Raw genomic sequence first — 19,467 nt, 5'->3', positions numbered from 1 at the left:
CACCTGCCCTTACTTAAGATGTCAGCCATGAGGAGCTCCGCCTCCGTTTTGGCCCTGGGTCGGTGTGAGGAGGCGTGAAGCGGCCCTGCCGGCGGCAGCAGAGGGGAGGTGGAGCCGCTCTCGAATGCTGGCACTGCGGGGAGGCGAGTCACCCGCAGCAGGAAGCGCCCCGGCGCCTTGAAGCGAGCGGCGGGCGGGGGACTCCGGGAGCGGTGGGCAGGCTAGGCCGGGCCGGGTGAGGGCACGTCCCGAGAGGAGAGAGGTGAACCCTCCCTGCTCTTCAAATACCGAACCTGTAACTTTGGCCTAACAGGTGAAATCTTACCTCGGGGTGTTGGTACCTGTGGGTGTCCCTGGTGTTGTCTGGAGTTTGCTGGCTACTTTCAAAAGAATTTTAAAAAGCACAGGAGAGGTTAAAGCGATGGCCGATAAACCCTCCTGCTGGGCCACGGGTTAAAGCCGGGCTGGGGCAGTGCCCTGGCAGCCGGGTGGGCCGGACGGGCCTTGCGTGCTGTCACTGTGTCCAGCACACGCACGGCAGTCAGATTGAAGAAATAGTTTGAAATTGTTAGATATTTCCACATAAAACTGTGATTGTATTGTTAAAAATGCTTTTTATTTTATTTTTTAAATGAATACTAAATGCCTGGGGCAGGCAAGCTTTTATCTTCATCGGCATTTGCTCTTGGTGAGGTATTTTGTGGTGATTACCAACCTTTTCTCACCTCCTTGAAGGTTATTTGATGTTTTTCTACTGTTTGGTTTTGAAGGCGTCGGTTTTCAGTTACGAACTGCTGGGGATCCAGGACTGTTTATAGGAGATGGAGAGACTCTTCAGGGTAAACGTACCCAGGAAAGGCAGCATTCCTGTCATGAGCTCTAGAAGCATTTCCTGAAAAACAAGTAGGGATGTAGAAACTGGAAAAGACTGAAAGCCATTCCAAGATAGTGTTAAGAGAATGTTGTCATTATCCAGCCCTTCTGGAAGCCTTTTGGTTTTATCGGTCATTATTTTGGTGAATGAATGGTGACTTATATATGAGTCTGTCAGTACCAACGAAAGGTTTGTCACAGTCCCAGATATTCAAAGAATCAGTAAAAATGTGGATTTAAAATGTGTGGATGGCTGACAAAGAGCTCAGCCAGTGATGTGAAATATTGCCATCTAACAGCTTTTTGGGAGATTTGTGTAAACTAAATTGGCAGTCTAGAGTTCAGCAGACAAAGTATGCAAATGAAAATTGATACTTGTTTCGGCAACTGGAAGAGAAAGGCCAGGGCCAGAGTGCACTCCGTAATGAACTCAGCCCTCTGAGATCAAGACTGAGGTGCACTGATGAGAAAAGTGCTTGGCTCTTTTGTCTGCGGTGCACCTCTCGGATGGATAAATACACAACTTGCTGTTCATCACTGTCAAGGAAATTGTCACTTCTCACGAGCGCTACATTAATTAAAATTGAGAGTAAGGACTGGGAAGTTAGGCATTTGCAAACTGAATTTTTAAAAAAGGGGGATGAAGCGATACGTTCTTAGCATGTTGCATGCTCTAGTGCAACTGCTATTGCTTAGTAAAAAAAACAAAACGGGCAGTAGGAAGAGGGGAAAGCAATCCCAAGTTATGAGGTGAAGTAATTTCCAAACCTTTTATAGTCCTTATGCTATGCAACTAGCAGGGCTGTGTAAGATCTGCTGCAAATGAGCTAGTGAAACAGTGCAGAATAAAAATTATTTTTGGAGAGTTTCACTAGACATTTTATGTGCGTGTACATATATATCTTTAAAAAATCTGAAAGCAGACTACCATACAGGTTTCAGAGGTAGAAGGCACCCGCTGTTCCTGCAATTAACTTCAACTAAAATGGTGCCTGTTCAGTATTTTGCAACTAACAGTAGGAAAACTTTGCTTTTATTCCCTCCTCTTGAGCTGCCTCTGCAGGGACTGAAGCCACAGCTCCCACACACAAGCCATCCCAGGCAACGCGCCGTGTTTCTCTCGGAAGCCGCAGGTAACATGGTGTGTTTCGGCGTGCTGTCGGGAGCAGCGCTGGTTGCGGTGAGCGCTGTGGGAGGCGGTTGTGCATCGCCGGTTCAGCGCTCTGTGGGGGAAAGTGTTAAAATCCCTTAACTCCATCCAAGTCCCCGTCCTCCTACGGGGGCTTTTGCCATTCCCTTCTGTGGAAGTGGTAGGGGCTGTGCTGCTGAGGCCTCTGTGGGAATTTGAGCTCAAAAGGGCTCCGAATTCATCCTTGGACACCGATTTACTGCAGAGGAGTACAAATAAAGCTTTTCTATGAAGTCTACACCTACATTTTGACCTCAGTGGGGAGTTTGGTGGCCATGTTGGTATCTATGTCTTTTAGGCCTATGATTTATAAATACACTGGCAGGTCAGGATCATCTGAAAATTGATTTGGCTTTTAAGCTGTGCATTTTACAGAGCAGCTACCACTAACCCCTGTGGCCGGACTGAACGTCCCGTTCACGAGCTTCGGCCCCGGGCTTTTGCCTGCAGGGCTCCGCTCCCATACCCCCTGTCCCCGGTGCCCCATCTTCAGAAGTAGCACAGAAATGCTGGGCCCTGCCCTCCCCCGACCCTCCAGACATACTCAGGTCACCGGTGCGCTTTTCTCCACAACACCTGGGGGCTCGCACCCCTGCTCAGCTCCCCCAGCCAGGAAGGGGTGTTTGCCGGCAGCGGTGCTTCTCCAGCCGCCCCGGCCCAGGAGCACCGGCGCTACGTGACTCCCCGGACGCGGCCTCGGGCCGCTCCCGCCCCCGCCGGAGGGATGTGGCCCGGCCGTCCCCCGGGAGGCGGCTCTCCCGCCGCGCCGCCCCGGCTTCCTGCGCCGCAGGTGAGGCGCGCTCGCTTCCCGCTTCCGCCCAGGTGAGAGCCGGCGGCCATCGCGCCGCTCCGACCGCCGCCGCCGCCTCCCGCCCGCAGGTACCGCGCGGCGGGGAGCCCCGCGCCCGCCCCGGCCCCTGCCCCGCCACGGCGGCTGCTCGGAGGGGTGCCCGCCGCCGCGGCGGCTGCCCCCAGCCCGGCCGGGCGGCCCTTCGCCTCAGCAGCGCCCCCAGCGCTGAGGGGAGCCCGCCGCTGCCCCGCTCCTCCCTGCCCGGCTCGGCCCCGGCCCCGGCCCCGGCCCCCTAACACTGGCGTGGGCGTGACTTTCGGTGGCGAAGGCGGTGGGGCCGGGGAGGGGCGGCTGGCGGCCGGCCGGCGTGCCCCTGAGGGGAGGCCGCGCTGCCCTCGACGCCGCGGGAGCTGGCAGGTGTGGTTTTAGGGAAGGGGCGACTCTCCCGGCAGGTAGTCAGCTTGGTGTGAGGGCTCTTCTGGGGTAGTTCAATTCCTTCTTCAGACACGGAGGCTCTGCCCGGCGCTAGCGCTTGGCTGTGGTGTACGTCCTCGGGAGAAGCGTTTCCGACCATCTCGCTTCCTCAGCGCCTGACCCGTATCTCGATGTGAACACCGCCATGGTCAGGATACCGACCTGGACTTGGCCAGAGACTCCCACCTCGAAGCCCTTCAGGTTTCACACGCCGGGGGCCTCAGCGACTCCCTGACACCCCCGGTAAAGGCTGGGGAGAGCTGCATGGCTCCTGATGGTGGGCAAAGGCGCTCCGGGACACAGGAGTCATCTTAGAGCCGTGTTGTTGTGCCAACAGTTTCCATTGCTTGGAGAGACTGTGTAGTGACGAGGAGAGGAGGCGCTAGGGAAGTAACACACTGCTTGAACCCTCTGTCAGTGCCTGTCGATTTGGAGATTCTTAACAAAGCCGGGTTTTTTTTCTTTATTTAGGGGTTGATTAATAAGAAAACAGTTCTTTCGTGTTCCTTGTAAATTTTTGGAGCTTAGAAATTCAGTATGGTTCCAGGTCTAACAACTCTCCTCCCCCGTGAAGTGATTTGTTAATCATGTACACTGTCATCATAGTAATTCTAGGATTTATTGGCTAATTTCAGTAGAATATGACAATATTTAGATCTCAGAAACAAGTTTTCCTCAAGCTTTGTGAGAATAAGTTTCTGAGACCATGTTATTGCTTCACGGAGAATGGCTTCGGCGTGAGCTCACCCTTCTATTAGACATCAGAGAACCCACACCGGCGCTTTCCTGGAGGCTGAAGTCCACAGGAATTCAGGTTCTGCTTGTTAAAAGTTAGCATGCCTTGAGAGTGACTAAGACTCCTCTTGATCTGCATGGAGTCTGGTAATCACCGATGCAGGATGGTGTTTTTTTGCTTTCCTCATCTTGTGGTCACTAATTGTATGTAAAAACAGGACACGCTCTGTTTGCCCATGGAGTAGTTTTTTGATATTTAACAATATTTAGCTTTGACCTGCTTCACCCTGGAGATGGCTGGTGTATTTGTGTTTAGGTACTCACAGCACTGTTCAGTTGTTTCCTTTCAAGTGCCTGGAGCAGTCAGCACGTGCTCTATAGCACTTTTTATAAATACTGCAGCATCACACAGAACAGCAGGTTTTGGTGGTTTCATCTGAAAGGTGTGTACGTGCTAAGCTTGGTTGGACTGAATTCTTCTGTGCGTTACCAGGATGGAAAACAGAGCATAATGTGTAGGACAGCAAAATATGTGTTAGAATAGTGTCGTTTTTTCACAGTACATAGTTGCTTGATGGTGTGTAAACTATATAATTTTTTTAATATCTGAAGTTACAGGTGATGCTGTGTTAGGACAATTTAGGATTGAGATCACGCTAACAAATGCTGTTTTCCCTTTCTTTTGCCTTTATCAAATTTTAAACTGTTGGGGCTGAAATTTTCCAAGTCAGAGATCTCTCTGATGAAGAAGACAGCATGCGCTGTATCAGTCACTCCTGATAACGGGGCCAGGAAAAATTACAACCGCATTAGTGTAGAAAGGTGACTTTGGATTGGGATGTACCCTTGGCTGTTCCCGTGGCAGGCTGCTCAGATTGGCCGTGCTAGAAGATTTTGAAAAACAGCAGCGGTTAGCACTTGTGCATTAAGGACTCACGGTATTTCATGTCCCAAAAGGTTACAGCCACGCTGAGCAGGGTGAGCCTCTCAGGAGGCAGGGCTTTCCCTGCAGGCGCATCTCTTGGAAGGACGCAGGTTGTTGGAGGCCAAGTTGAAGGACGTAGGGCAGAAGCTGTTGTAGTTGTTAGGTGGGTGGGGAGAAATGGGAAGAAGAATCTCTGCTGGCTAAACTGTGTCCTCCGTCAGACCCCCGCAGGAAAACCCTTATTTTTGTCTTTCAGCAGACCTTTGCGGAGGGCGAGTGTTTGTCAAGGCCACTGCCAGGGGTGTCGTGTTCCCCTCTGGCTCTGGGATGTGCCGGGGTTGAGCACCCTGTGTCTCCGTGCAAGTGGCAGGCATCTGGCAGGGGGGTGATGGCAATGGAAGACTTAAACCTTTCAGCTCTTCTGATGACCTCTGCTGGCATCAGCATGGGGGAATTCCTTTTTTCTTAGTCTGCTTTTGAAGAAGATCCAAGTCTTAGGATTTCATACAAAACCTTATGAAACTTTCCCGCTCCCTATGATGCGTTGAGTTCAGCTCTCAAAAGTGAAGACAGTAAAAACCCAGATGCACGCTGTGCTGGAGTGTGGGTTTTTTTCTGGTGTTAGAAAACACTAAACTTTCTGAAATTCATTATTTTCTCAATGATTTTACAGTTATATTGGGAGTTGTGACATAAATTTTGAACTGAGGTTTGCACTTTTGTCTACCAGGAAGATAAATAAGTGGCTGTAGAAATCAGAGAAGGAAATTGAATGCGGAGTGGGTGAACTGATTTTAACAAGACAAACCATAGTGTTTTGGATCACTCTTCAAAATTATCATCTAGGAATGGACCTCCTAATTTAGCAACTGTCTGTTGACACCTTGCTTGGACTTAGCATCAGTGTTTGGAAATCGTTTAATGATAAGCTGTTTGGATCCCCAGACATAAACAGCTCAATAGTTGTGTGTTCCTCTGGTGCTCAAAAGACAGTCTTAGAGACCTGTCCTCAATTATACATTACTTGAAAACTTTAAATTAGTTTATATTTTCAGGGATGCCCTCACACCAGAAGGAGCTGTTTACTTTAAAATATAACACACTTTTTTTTTCCCCACTCTCTTTTTATGAAAGAAAGGAGAACAAAGAAATACTGAGGGTGGTTTTAACATATTGCACAAAAAAAAAAATCATTAAAAGCCATTGCAAGCTGGCTGGAGGCCAGCTTTGATCATGAGGAATCCCAAAGTGCTGTGTAAACTTGAACTGTTATACGAACTGTACCTGAGGTCCACTTTGGCGTCCACCAGCACAGAGTGGTCTGCAATGGCTCTTAGCAATGCTTTGGAGCAGCTCAAGCAGGAAGCTGAAACTTTCTTTAATCTTTTTTCCCCCTCCCCTCTTTTGCACCTCCTTCTTCAGGGGACTTCTGCCTAGATGGAGCCTAAATCTCTTACCTACATTTTTCTCCTTAAATTTTGCTTTCTTGGATCTGCACCCACCATCATAATTGCTATTGTTACACCCGCTGTAATGGAAAAAAGATTAATCTTGAAGACTGTCAGCGCGGCACTTTGAGGCTGTTTTTGAATGACGCAGGCTATTTCTCATGGTGCAGTTTACCAGTGCGGCTGAGCTGCTGCAACCGCTAGCTGCTGCTGCTGCAAGGTGTGGTCCCGCTGCCCCGGCCCTTCTCGCCCCCACCCTGCGTGCCAGTGCTGGCAGTTGAGAGCTAACTGAGTAAAAAAACTCACTCTACCAAAATGTGAAGGTTTTTTCTTTGTGTTTAGCCCCTGTTCCAGCTCACTATGGGATCAGGTGAATGAGTAGAAGCACAGATGGGAAGGGAAGAATAAAATGCATGAAAGAGAGCTGGACCAGCCTCTTCGCTTCAGCTATTAGATGGGCATGGTGTTGTCAAATTGGCATTATTTCCTGCCGTGCTGGATTTCTTTTCTGGGTTTAATCTTTTCTTCACCCTACTGCTGGTTTAAAGGTGTTTCAAGCCACTTTTCCTTATAAGAGTTATTTTGCATCCCTTTCTGATGTTGGTTCGCTTGCTTTAGGGTTTTTTTTTTTCTCTTTTAACTGCTAATGAGAGGTAGAAAGATAGAGGAGGGAAGTGAATGGAGGGAAGTTAAATTGGGAAGAAAGAACAAATTTCCATATTCTTTGTCCTGTTTTGTTAAAATTCATGCAATATTTTTAGTCAACGAGGTTAAGTTTTGTCTTTTTGGTTTAGATGAAGACTCAGGAATGTGTAAGGAAATGGTATTTTCATCTGTTCTTCAGAATCAGATCTCAGCACAGAATCAAAGGCTGCTGTGCTCTTAGAAGTGTTTTATTTCGAATGGAAAAGAAAATAAAGCTGCAGCACTTAGGAAAGTTCAGATGCATTCCTGAAAATCTTTCGGGGGTTGTATGGGTTTGCTGCTTCAAATCTTGCTATGAGATTGATTTAAAATGACCTCCTAAATCTGTTAATAGTCTTGCGAAGCAACTCATTTTGCTTGGCCCTGGGTGGAAACCATGCAAACCCACCAAGTTCTGCAGGAATTCCTCCAGGAGCCAAAGCTGCTCAGATACAGTAAAGGTGCATAAATCTGAAATTGTGGTTTGTGACACACCTCCACTTTTTTTTGTTTCATTAGGTAAATCAGCTTAATCTGACTCTTCAGGAGAAGACAAGCTATTCACCTGCATATGTAATATTTTGTTAAATATAACAGTGTCCTTCCAGAACTCAAGATGTTTTCAGTGTGAGCACAGGCAGCGTCAGAGGCAGAGCTGAAAGGATCAGAGGCCCTGCTGGGAGAGAGCCCCTGGGATGTGCTTACCCTGGTATTACATTCAGATGCATATGACCCTTTCGACTCTCGAATTGCAAGATTAAAAAAGTAAATACAGAGATTTTTTGGTTTTAATATATATATGGCTGGTTTTGTTCCAAAATAATTCCAAATATATTATTCTGAAATTACAGTTATATACTGGGTAGAGTTAAAATTATGTAAATTGTGCTATTAAATGGCTGACTTTTTTCAGAGGAGTTTGTACTAAGTAAAGAAATCTTGTTTCTTGTGTATGTTTTGGTATAACTGCCTTGATAGATTTCACAATGACACTCTGCATCAACGTAATAATATGCAAGTAAGGGTACAAATTTATCATCGCTGTTAATTGCAAGTCTGTTGTTTTTGTACTGCCATCTAGGCCTCAGCCCCAGTTGGAGACCTGTTCTATTTGGCACTGTAGAGGAGTGTGATAAAGGATATTCTGCTCCTTAAAAGCTTGTCATGTACATAGAAAAGAGAAAGGCAAGCTCACGTAGGAGAAGAGAAGAGGCTTCTTGTACCTGTTCAGCACCGGGGCTGCGATTAGAACTGACCTCCCTTAGGAACGTGTCGGAATAGTGATCGATTTGGCCAATTTCGGGCCTTAATGCTATCTCGTGAGTGGAGGGAACGTCATTGTTTTATAGGGAGATGCAAGGTTTCACCTATATTGCCGTGCAGCAGGGCTGAGCTATCGTGATAAGAATACTGTCTACAAATAATTAATTGGGTAGAAAGTCTCTTCTAAATAATAGGAAGATTTTAACTGTATGTATATTTGAAAAGATCACAACTTTAATGTCCAGATTAAAAATAATTTGGTTGAACATCGCTATCTCTCAGTTTTCTTGGCCAATGTTTGTTTTTATAACCTGCATTTTTACTAATATTTGAAAGAGTTGTTCATATTCCTTCCTGTGTGTGAAAGGAAAAGCACATAGAACAAGGAAAAATTTTTGGGTGTGCTGAGATTGCAGTGCAAATAGCTGAGTTGAGAGCTTTGTTGAATACTTGGGGTAAACAACATAGGGTAGTAGTATTTTTTTATTAAATTTGTTGTAGTTAGCTTAGTATTTTATTATTGCATTTATTGACTATGTATCTGTTAGCATTCTGCTCTGATATATAAATTATTAATTTGATTTTTTTTAAAACCTCATCTAGATTATTCTGAATAATTCCAAAAATACCTTTCAACATGCCTGAAAATCCTGCTGCAGGTACGTGGTCTGAAAGTGATTACTTTTGTTGAACAGTGAGAAATGAAGCTCCGTTCCTAACATGTACTACTTTGTGGTGCAGATAAACAGCAGGTGCTGCAGATCCTTGATCGTCTACAAGCAAAACTGCGTGAGAAGAGAGATTCCCAACATAATGAAAACCTGACTGTTTTGCGTAACACGCTCAGGAGCCCTTTGTTTAACCAGATCCTGACCCTCCAGCAATCCATCAAGCAACTGAAGGAACAAGTGAGTGTAAAATTATGGTTGTTGGTGTGATGATAACTATAGTGAACTTGGAACTTGAAACAGGATACGTAGGCGTGTGTTAATGAGGGCGCTCTTATTAATAAGCTGTAACTTGGTGTGAGTGAATGTTTTTGGTTTTTTTTTGGTCAAGCTCATATCTAGAGAGTCACTACTGAAATGAGAAGTGGTATTGCAACAAACAAGTCATGGGGCAACATGCTTTGAAAAGGATGCAGAAGAGGCAGGTGTTGAGAACCACATCAGTCGGAGAAAAGCATCTGCAAAAGACATCAGCTCTAGTACTTTGAGTTCTGAACACAGTTGGAACTGGGATGCTTTGTTTTTCACAGGAGCTAAATACTGTTTATCAGCTAACTGGCAGCATCTTTTCTCCTTAAAAGACATCATCACTTAGCTCCTGCTGACTTGTATGAGAATGGTTAACCTGTTTTGGGAAATACAATCTAGAAAACCACCCCTGAAGATTTGCCAAGCTCTGATGCAGACGTACCCAAGCTAGCTTTAAAATGACTTGGCTCCAGCAGCGGAAGGAACTTGTGCGAATTGGTCTACAATGCCAACTGACACTTAGATCTTGTGGACATGGGCATCCATGACACATCTGCATGAACAGGTCTCACCGTGCAGTTAGCCGAGTCAGGAATGCAAACTTAAAATCAGGGACCAACTTGGCATACCCTAAGCAGCAGCGATCTCTGTCTCTGCTGTTACTGCACCTGCCCGGCTGCAGATATAGAGGGTGGGTGTCTATAGGGGGCACGAGGCCACCTTGCCATCATTGCCAAATGTATTGTACATGTTCCTGCCTGGGTGGCATGGTAGCGGTTGTGCCATGCCTTCTTCCCATGTTCACAAAGGTGCTGTATCTGCTCCTGTTCCTTCCTTCCAAAACTTGGACGCATGTCTGCAAGCTATTAAAAATGTATGAAAATGCAAATATATCTAAGATCATGCTTTGTGACTGTGGCATAATAGATTTTATATCCAGGATGTTCAGAATTATCATATCTAGAAAATGTTGTTTTTCTTGAAATTCTTTTTAAGCATGTCCCTCATGAGCAGTTTCATTCAGGATGGGATTTTTCAGTTTACTATGTTGCCCTGGGAATATTTCTGCATTTCTTCATTATCTGTCAGGACTCGACAAGGCACTGCAAGTTCTAGCGATGATAACATGTTCAATGGTAGTTAGTTTGTACCCTAGGCTCTCTCTGGGGAGGAGATAATACAGACCAGGCGTTTGGCTCCTGAGTGACTAAGTGACTCTTAAAAAATTTGGATTCTTGTGCCAAAATTGTCTAGGTTTGCCTGACAGTTGCAACAGTGCTTGAGTGCCTCTTTAATGTTGTTGCTTTTGCATGTGTTGTTTCTGGAATATCAGGGTGAAAAGAGGATAATGGGCATGGGCAGGAAGCAGAATGAAAGAAAAGGAGAAAATGGGTGGAGTAGAAACACAGCTGAAATATTCAGGGAACTTTTCGTTCTGAAAAACAGTTTAAACTTGATATGGTAGCTTGGTTATAGCTTATATATTAACATTGCCGAATTTATACAGGTGAGTATATTTGTGTGAATAGGCATATATGAACATGTGTATGCTTACTTCTTTGGCAGTCTTCACACAAGCTGATATATGTGGAAATCTCTTCTTTTGTTTTTAATAGTTTTTCTACATCTTTGTTCATTTTCAACAGCTCAATTATATGCCCCCTGACCGTTCAGTAGATTTTGATTTTACTAAGAGAGGGCTGCTAGTGTTTGCTGACAAATCAGTTGCTGCTGGAAGCGCGTATACACCTTGCAGTTCACCTGAACGCAAAGCATCTACCTTCGCCCCAAACCTGGGAGTTAATGAATTTAATGCAATCATCCAACAGATGGCAAAGGTAAGGCTCTCGGGTTTAGTGAACCAAACTTGTTTTCCTTTAATGTCAAACTTTTTCTTGCAGGCTTTTGGAGTACATTTTCAAACATGCTCTTTTGTTGTATATCTGGGAGTGTGGTGCCTCCTAGCCAGTAAGAGAGTAGAAGTGCTGAGGATAACTTTTCCCTGTGAAAGATAAATGTCAGCAATGGAAAGCGGTTTGGTGGTGGGTTGGTTTTTTTTCTTTCTTTGCCCATTTTTTTGTCATACTTTCTACCAAACACACCAATGTAGAAAAGAAATTTCAGTTGCCAGAAAACTTTTTTGGTATTTGATGATACTTAACTGAAAATGGACATTTTCTGCAGAAACTTGTTGTGATGGAGAGACTTATTTTATCAAGTACATTTTAAATTGGAAATGTACCAACTTTGTTAATATATGAACAGCGCAAATGATTAAAAGAACTGGCATGTAATATTTTATTTAACTCTTCATTTAGTATGTCTTAACTTTGCCAGACAGATGCTGATTTCATTAACATGTGATGTAGCATGTACCAGACACTTATGGAAGTTGTACAGGTGCAGACATCCACCCACGTGGGATTGGCGTTTATACCACAAATGTATTGTTCTAGTGTTACTTTGAACCATTAATTTAATTGGTTAGTCATGCCTTTCTATATTAAGTAACTGTTGCTAATTGACTACCTTAATGTAGCTGTAATATTTTGAGCATAACTTTCCTCATTAGTGTGTCATTAACTCATCAGATAAAAGGTTTAGCAGTAAAGACTGCACATTATTTTGGACAAAACAGCTGTGATAGCAGTGCATTCTCTAAGTACTATTTCCCAGTAAACAACCCCAGAAATCTTGTATTAGAACTGAAAAGCAGGCAGTTGCAAAAGCAAACTTTTTTTAGCATTAAGTGTGAAGTTGCAGGGAGGGGAAGGAAATTAATTTCTTTATTTAAAAGCTGCAATCTTTTGAACGCACACCTAAAAATCCGCATTAAAAGCAAGGGGAGCCAAAAGACAAGTAATTTAGTTTAGCTATGCAGCATTTCCAGAAATCCCAAATATATTGCTCTAGACAGCACTTCGTTCATAGTTTTCATCCAGTTTGGAATTCATCTCATAATGTGAATGAAGTGTGAAAGCAGCTCTTAAATTCCCTGAGGTTTCAGAACCTCAGAGTGCTTGCATATCCAATACTCTGCTATATTAAAAATAATAAATGGAGGACCTTTTATAGAAATAACATATTCAGTATTTTGCCTTTGTGTAGTCTTAGGAGAAGAATAATTCTCCCCGTGTTCATAAATTTTAAACTTAGTTCATTGTATTGCATTAAAAATTAGTAAATCAATTTTTTCTGTTTTATTAGGGGAGACAAATAGAATCAATAAAGATTGAAAAACCTTCTGTTGGAGGTCTTGGATTTAGCGTGGTTGCCCTTAAAAATCACAGCTTGGGAGAAGTTGGTATCTTTGTCAAGGAAGTCCAGCCAGGAAGCATAGCTGACAGGTGAGATCTTTATAATTATATTGGAAAATTGCAGTATTTCCATGAAGGGAGAAGTCACGACTTTCACAGTGAAAACTCTATCAGACTAACATGTTTATCTGGGTTATCTGATGGGATATTTTGTTGGTGGTATCTTGAATTCTGGCTTTTCAACTAAATGGGCTCATGTTTTGAGGATCAGATTTTCAGATGAGTTTTAAATATCCGAGCCATTCATAAATGGAATTTCCAGAAATCATGACTCACTTAATAGAATCTTGAGTACTGATTAAAAAACAAAAGAAAACTCAGAAAAGAATACAAGGAAAATAAAAATTAGCCTTTGTTTGAAATTTTTATGCATTGTGTCCCTGAAAGATTTTTTTTTTCCCCTTGTTTCTTTATTTATGTGCTTATGACAATGCCCTATTTATAGATGGTTTTACTGTTTGTTTCCTGTGTAAATTTAGATCCAGTCCTCCCAACAGATCCTTGCACAGATGTCATCATAGAATCAAGGCTTCAGGCAGTTTCTTCCCGTATTGTCTGTGGGTTTTCACCCAACAACAAAAGACAGAGCAATCCTTTAAAAATAAAATGTGATTGTAAAACCACAAGAGTTGGCATGAGACAAATGCAGTGCTCGGAATTATGTTTCAAGAAAATGTGTCTAGATTTCAAGTCATTGGTGTCACTTTTTAAATAACACATGTCAGGAAGTGCCAACACAGGATGACAAAAAGAGTGGGGAGAGGTTGGAATGATAATGGCTATGGGCCCACAGAGAACACACCAGAGAACACTTAAAGAAAAGCATATTAGGCTCTTTCAAAGTGGAGACAGATGGACTGATCCGGATGTCAAAGGAGGGTGAATATCTCACTTTAGGATTTGGTGACCTGCTGCTCACTTTCTTTGATGAGAGAATCTAAAATATGGTTAGTGCTTGAAGAAAGTGATTTCTGGGAAACATCTTAAACGTTGCAAGATAAAAAGGAAGTTTAAAATGCGTTAGTTAAGATGTGCAGTTATATTGTTTCGGAGTTTATAAATTTCCCCAGCATGCTTCCCATTTTGCTTCTGAGACAAGATCTCCTGGAGACTTTTTTTGGATTCCTACAGAGCTTTGAAGGCAGTGTCTGTCTATGTAACAGTTTGGTCTCGTGCTCAGAATGAATATTTAACAAAGGAGATGAGTGATGGTTTTTCTCTTGTCACAAATCTAAATTCATCACTGGGGTGAATTAACTGTGAAATTTATATTCTCTTAAGGTATAAGTTGAACTGTGTATTGCTTGAAGTTTGAAGTTTGATACTGTAAATTTTGAGTGAAATATAAATATGCAGCTCATCGATCTTTAGATTAAATAATGATACAAACCAATATCATAGCCTGAGTTGTGGCTACTTAGAGATAGTATCATGCAGTGCTAAACATAATGAAGAATAGTTCCTAGTTCATTGTATTACTACAAAAATAAATCTTTTCTGCCCTGTAATTCAATATCATCAAAAAAAGATGAGGGAATTTCATTGAATTTTGAATAGAAGCAAAGGAAAAAATTGAGCAAATTTCTGTACCATGATAAAGTTGGAACAAAATATAGCTGGGCAGTTCAGTACAGTGTGGATTGCATCTAGTTTGTGTGTTGGTGAAGACAGTCTAATAAGTAGATTTTTTAAATATATAAATATTTAACCTTGCATAACTGTGTATGTTGCATGTTCATATTTAAATTACACAAGCCTGTTGTGAAGTCACTGTGCTGCATTTTTAAATTTCTTTTAATGTTTTGTTAAGGGATCAAAGACTAAAGGAAAATGACCACATACTGGCCATTAATTGCACCCCATTGGATCAGAACATTTCCCATCAGCACGCTATTGCCCTCCTCCAGCAATCCACAGGATCTCTACATCTGGTTGTTGCTAGGGAGCCAGTTCAAGGAAACAGCAGAACTTCGGCTGTCTTATTAAGTGATATAAATCCACCTGAGACTGTGAGTTGTTGTAATACTGTCAAAATCAGATTTTGAACCATGCTGGATATTTTTTTGTGGTTGTAAGTGTTTGTGTTAGCAAGCTTTACATATAGGGATTTTTTTCTTTTATCAGATTTTATATGTGACGACTTTTCATTTAGACTGATCATGCAATAAGTATAGGGCTTCCATTGCAAAGCTGCATGAAGTTGTTATAAAATAGATCCTGGGCTTTTATGGGATAGCAGAAGCTTTTGTAGATCAACATATTCTTAGCAGCAGGGTCTGTTCAGCATAGGCTGGGTAAAGCATTTTATGAGTATACCCAGCTGAAACCTACTTGGGCAATTAAAGATGCTCTGATTACATCTTAAAAGACTGTAAACATAACCTATCATGAGCACTGCTTGAAATATCCCAACCAATTTAAACTTAAACTGCTCAAAACAAAAAGCCTTGTCTTTGTTTTAAAAACTGTTGAAGAACCTCTCCTGTTTATTTATCAGGATTTTTTTTATCTGCAAATTTCATTGATTGTGAACCCTTTTGTTTACTTGAACAAGGAGAGATTGTCACTGGGACATGTAATAAGCTAGGGCTGAACCTCCATCTGTGTTCAAACCATATGGTCCAGGTGGCTTCACTGAATTTGGTTGAGCTGCACACCTAAATCCAGGGTTTGCAATATTGGAATCTTAATTTATTATGCTAGTAGGTTTTGATGAAAATCTGGTTAAGAGCAGTGCTTTTCCTGATTCTCAGTAATTATTTCCCTCATGATTATTACAGAGCTAGTGAAATCTGAAGGTTTTAGTGGATAATCAATATTGTTTATTGCACTGAAAATTTTAAAGAATTAAACTTTAACTGCTTTTTCATTGAAAGATCTGCACTGAACAGACTAACAAAATAAAACACAAATATATATCTCTACAGGGGGTCTTTAAACTTCTTTTATGATATTTAACTGGCTTTGGCAAAGATTTTCAGTATGCTAATAAATCCTTTATTCACAGAAGACTTAAATCTGCCTACTTTTGCTCCATTTTGGTTTCTATGAGATATTAATCTGACAGAAACATTGGCTGGGTTTGGGTTGCTTAACAGCTTTGTTATTTTCAGATTGTCTTGTAGAACATAAGGTCATGGTACAGTGTAGCTTAGAAACATGTTTCCAATTCAGTATGGCAGAATATTCTACTGTGCTATTAATTCAGCGTGTACTGATGGTGTTTAGAGTGTGTAAGTGAAATAACAGAAATAAGAATTTGGGCAACGCTAAGTGAAAACTAGGCCAGTGCAAGCTCCTTGCCTCTGTTTTTCTCTGTTGTTTGCAGTATTCTTGATTTATGAAAACCTAAAAGGATAGTTTTCATTTTGGCAAGAAAATCTTAAAATTGCTTTTTCTTAGTCAAGCTTTTTCCTAGTATCCTGTTATCCTGAAAGTGAAGGACAAAATGGATGTTTAAAAACAGATGAGAAATCCCACTGCGTATTTATAAGGAAATGAAGCTGACTGAACAAAATCCAACAGATCTCCAATATGTGGGGTAGAGAGAGAAAATTGCTCTGATTAATTCTCATCATTCCTGGTACATGTGAAAGTGAGAAACATTAAAGATCGACTGAAATTAAAATCTCCTGTTTTTATTAATTGCAGATTCACTGGGGCCACGTTGAAGACGTTGAGCTGATTAACGATGGTTCAGGATTAGGCTTTGGAATTGTAGGAGGGAAGTCGAGTGGAGTAGTTGTAAGAACAATTGTTCCTGGGGGATTAGCAGATCGGGTAATTTGTTATATTATGTCACTTCTTGTTTGATTTTGAAGTATAATTAACTGGTTTTGACAGTCTTAAAATAAACTAATATACTTAAACAAAAGGAAGCTGATAGCATCAAAGTCTGAATGCCAACATATACTTCATAAATAAATATGTTGAAGGTATGATTGAGGAAAAAGTCAGCACCTGATATGAATTAAGTTGTTTCTCAGACATGCTTTGGCTTTTATAACATTGTTGAACATGCAGAAATTCTGAAAATTTGCCTAACCTCCTAATATTTTCAATACTTTTGATATTTTCAGCCTTTGGTCAGTCTGGGGGAGGACAAATACTCTTAATGGATTTGCACATCCTCTGTAGAATTTGGCACATTTGGCAACATCTATAGGGACAAACTCGCCAAGGCAAGAGAATCAGCCCTATTGAAGTAATTGCGTTGCAAGATTTGGTTTATAGATTGAAGCTGTCCTATTTTTAGTGGGTTTTATTTTAAAGGGGTTTTGATCCCTGCCTTGCCGTCTGACCAGTTCAAGGAGACACACAGGATTGATGCAAAGCCTTTTGAAGTTACTGATACATTTTAAAGTTGCACAGGTACAGTTTGCAACCTTTGATTTAAAGACTCAGCGTTAAGTGTTGCTACATTTCAGGAGTAGAACACATGCAATAGCAAAACAGATTTGGATTTTTAATATGAATTTGGTCATGACAAGTTACAATATTTGAGGAGCCCGTGCAGACAAGATCCTGTAACATACAAAAGAGAGAGGCTAAGGTACTTCCTCTAGTATAGGATGGAAACAAAACCTGAAGATTCTGAGAGCTTTACTGGAAAATGCTGGCTTTTGCTTGACTGCCTCCCTCTGAACCTGTCATGTGTAACTGAGTATTTTTTAATTATTGTGTAACACCTGTTTTGCTGTAAGGAATAAAGTGTTTTGGCTACAAATGAAGCATGTAAGTTAAGAACTCACCACATCATTCTCAGCTGAATGAGACATCATTAAGAACATGTGAAATAATGAGCACATATACATGTTAAAATTGGATGAGTTTGTAAATGAGTTTGAGTTAGTTCTGGGAATAACTCCGCTATGATTGCTGTATAAATCAATTCACCTAAGGTGGTGGAGCTGTGCTGATCAATACCAGCTGAGGATTTGGTTCTATGAATGCTTGCTTATAACAGAAATGATGATGTAGGTCATGAATCATAATTATCATGTAAAATGGTTTGTGTGGAGTCTTGTTACCTTCAGTGGATTTACTCGCTCGAGTTGGAGCTAGTCATACGAGAAAAGAATTGCCAGGCTAATATAGAAGTATCAGGAAAAACTCTAAAGTCCTAAATCAAAATGCCGTGCTTTTTATTCTAATGCCTGTCCGATGAGGAGTATTCTATGAAACAGTAATACATAACAACCTGTTAGATTATAAAACATTGTTGCTGTCTGTTTTCTCCTAAATGAGAAAAGTAACCACTTTCTTAGGAATGGTGCTATTCAACTTGTGTATCTTACTGAGTTTTGGAAAGATTGATTTACGACTGTGAACTACCGTGGAAAAAACAGTGCAAACGGTTCCTTGAATTATTTAGTATGTTGCCGTGGTGGTCAATTTTATGGTATTTTCTTGCATTGGCCATGAAGATGCCTGTACATGGTTTCAATTTTGTAATGGAAAAGATATTTTATGTATAGACTGGAAACATTTTTTGCAAATTTTTTTATATTTGAAGGATGGAAGGCTCCGGACAGGAGATCACATCTTGCAGATTGGAGGGACTAATGTGCAAGGAATGACCAGTGAACAAGTTGCCCAAGTGCTGAGAAACTGTGGGAATTCTGTAAGGATGATCGTTGCAAGAGACCCAAAGTGTGAAATTATGGAGACTCCACCAGCTCCTGTGAGCTGGCCAGTCAGTACATTACCTTCTTTTCAAAATGGAAATGTAAGTATCTGGTGTTTACTTATGACATTTTTAAGTACGTTTGTGGCTTGTGATTAGAAAGGAGGAGAAGGACAGTGTGTTCTTGAGACCTAAAATGCTTTTGTTTCGAGTTTCCAGATATCATATGTGTGTATTTAAGTGGTCATTATTATAGCCCTGCCTTCTATAATTTTTTCCTTTTTCCTGTATGTTATTAATATCTATAAACTTGGGATCAGAATGACCAGCTCTACAGAATTTATTTCAGAGCGGGTAATTTAATTACCAAGGCCATAAACGTTATCGATAAATGGCACTTTTAGTTCTCCTTCTTAGCTCATTACATTTTTGCTAATCAATCATTTGTAAGTGGATTTAAAACTTGACTGTGAATTTCCCTAGTCTGAAATCCAGAGTGCCATGGCCACACCAGAATTATTCAGCACAATCATCTTTTTTATGAAACATAAGTGTAATGTTTTCATAGTCTACGCTACTGTCTGTGATAGGAAATATATCTAAAAATTTTGAAACTTGTTTTAGCAAATCTTATCATGGTCATATCAAAGTCTCTTGTTTTTGAAGTCATTCTTTTCAGTTTTGAGTAATTAAAATCAACAAATGCTACACTAAGTGTACAGTAGGTCTCGAAACATAAACAAAGCTGTGCTTGTGTACCATCTGCTACTACTGTGCTGCTTAGATTTAGGTGTAGAATCTGAGTAGCCTTTTCTTTCTTGTCTAGTTTCTTGAATATGAGTGGAGAGAGCTATTTTTTTTTGAAGCACCATTTTTAAAAGTCAGACTAGCAGTCATATTGTTACAAACTCACCTTCTCGCTTATTGGGCATAGTCACTCCAAAGGCAGCCATTAGCTTTGTGTCTTGCATCTCTCTGGAAGACTACTGTGGCTGAAGCTGTCAGTAAAGTATTTTGGGTCCTTCTCAAGCTCCTCTTCTCAGAAGAGGGATTGGTGTAGTAGGAAACGTGAGTGGCAGAGAGATGGGAGGGGGTAATCTCTGTACATAAGGTTGGAGTCTTAAAAGTGGGCTTGTCTAATACTCTGAAAAAAGGCTTTCCTAGAG

The 19,467-nt window shown here is 41.6% G+C and overlaps 1 protein-coding gene across 6 annotated transcripts in view; it reads left to right on the top strand.

Annotated features, from left to right (window-relative positions):
* Positions 1–9: 9 nt before the first annotated feature.
* PATJ (PATJ crumbs cell polarity complex component) overlaps positions 10–19,467 on the top strand; it is a 161,067-nt gene continuing 141,609 nt past the window's right edge. For 2 of the 6 annotated variants that reach the window (XM_075155629.1, XM_075155625.1), the window contains exons 1-9: positions 10–2,006; positions 7,638–7,883; positions 8,985–9,040; positions 9,123–9,289; positions 11,005–11,196; positions 12,566–12,705; positions 14,486–14,684; positions 16,327–16,455; positions 18,191–18,403. In XM_075155629.1, coding sequence (XP_075011730.1) covers positions 9,019–9,040; positions 9,123–9,289; positions 11,005–11,196; positions 12,566–12,705; positions 14,486–14,684; positions 16,327–16,455; positions 18,191–18,403 — 1,062 coding nt within the window. In that variant the 5' untranslated portion in view covers positions 10–2,006; positions 7,638–7,883; positions 8,985–9,018. Of the gene's footprint in view, positions 2,007–7,637; positions 7,884–8,984; positions 9,041–9,122; positions 9,290–11,004; positions 11,197–12,565; positions 12,706–14,485; positions 14,685–16,326; positions 16,456–18,190; positions 18,404–19,467 lie in introns of those variants that run through there. The other 4 variants (XM_075155627.1, XM_075155628.1, XM_075155626.1 and 1 more) reach the window with 4 other exon arrangements.

Source organism: Calonectris borealis, chromosome 8 (genome assembly GCF_964195595.1).
Source record: "Calonectris borealis chromosome 8, bCalBor7.hap1.2, whole genome shotgun sequence".
Taxonomy (NCBI): Eukaryota; Metazoa; Chordata; class Aves; order Procellariiformes; family Procellariidae; genus Calonectris; species Calonectris borealis.
The sequence above is the reverse complement of the archived record's forward strand: the minus strand, read 5'-3'. Positions and strand labels throughout refer to the sequence as shown.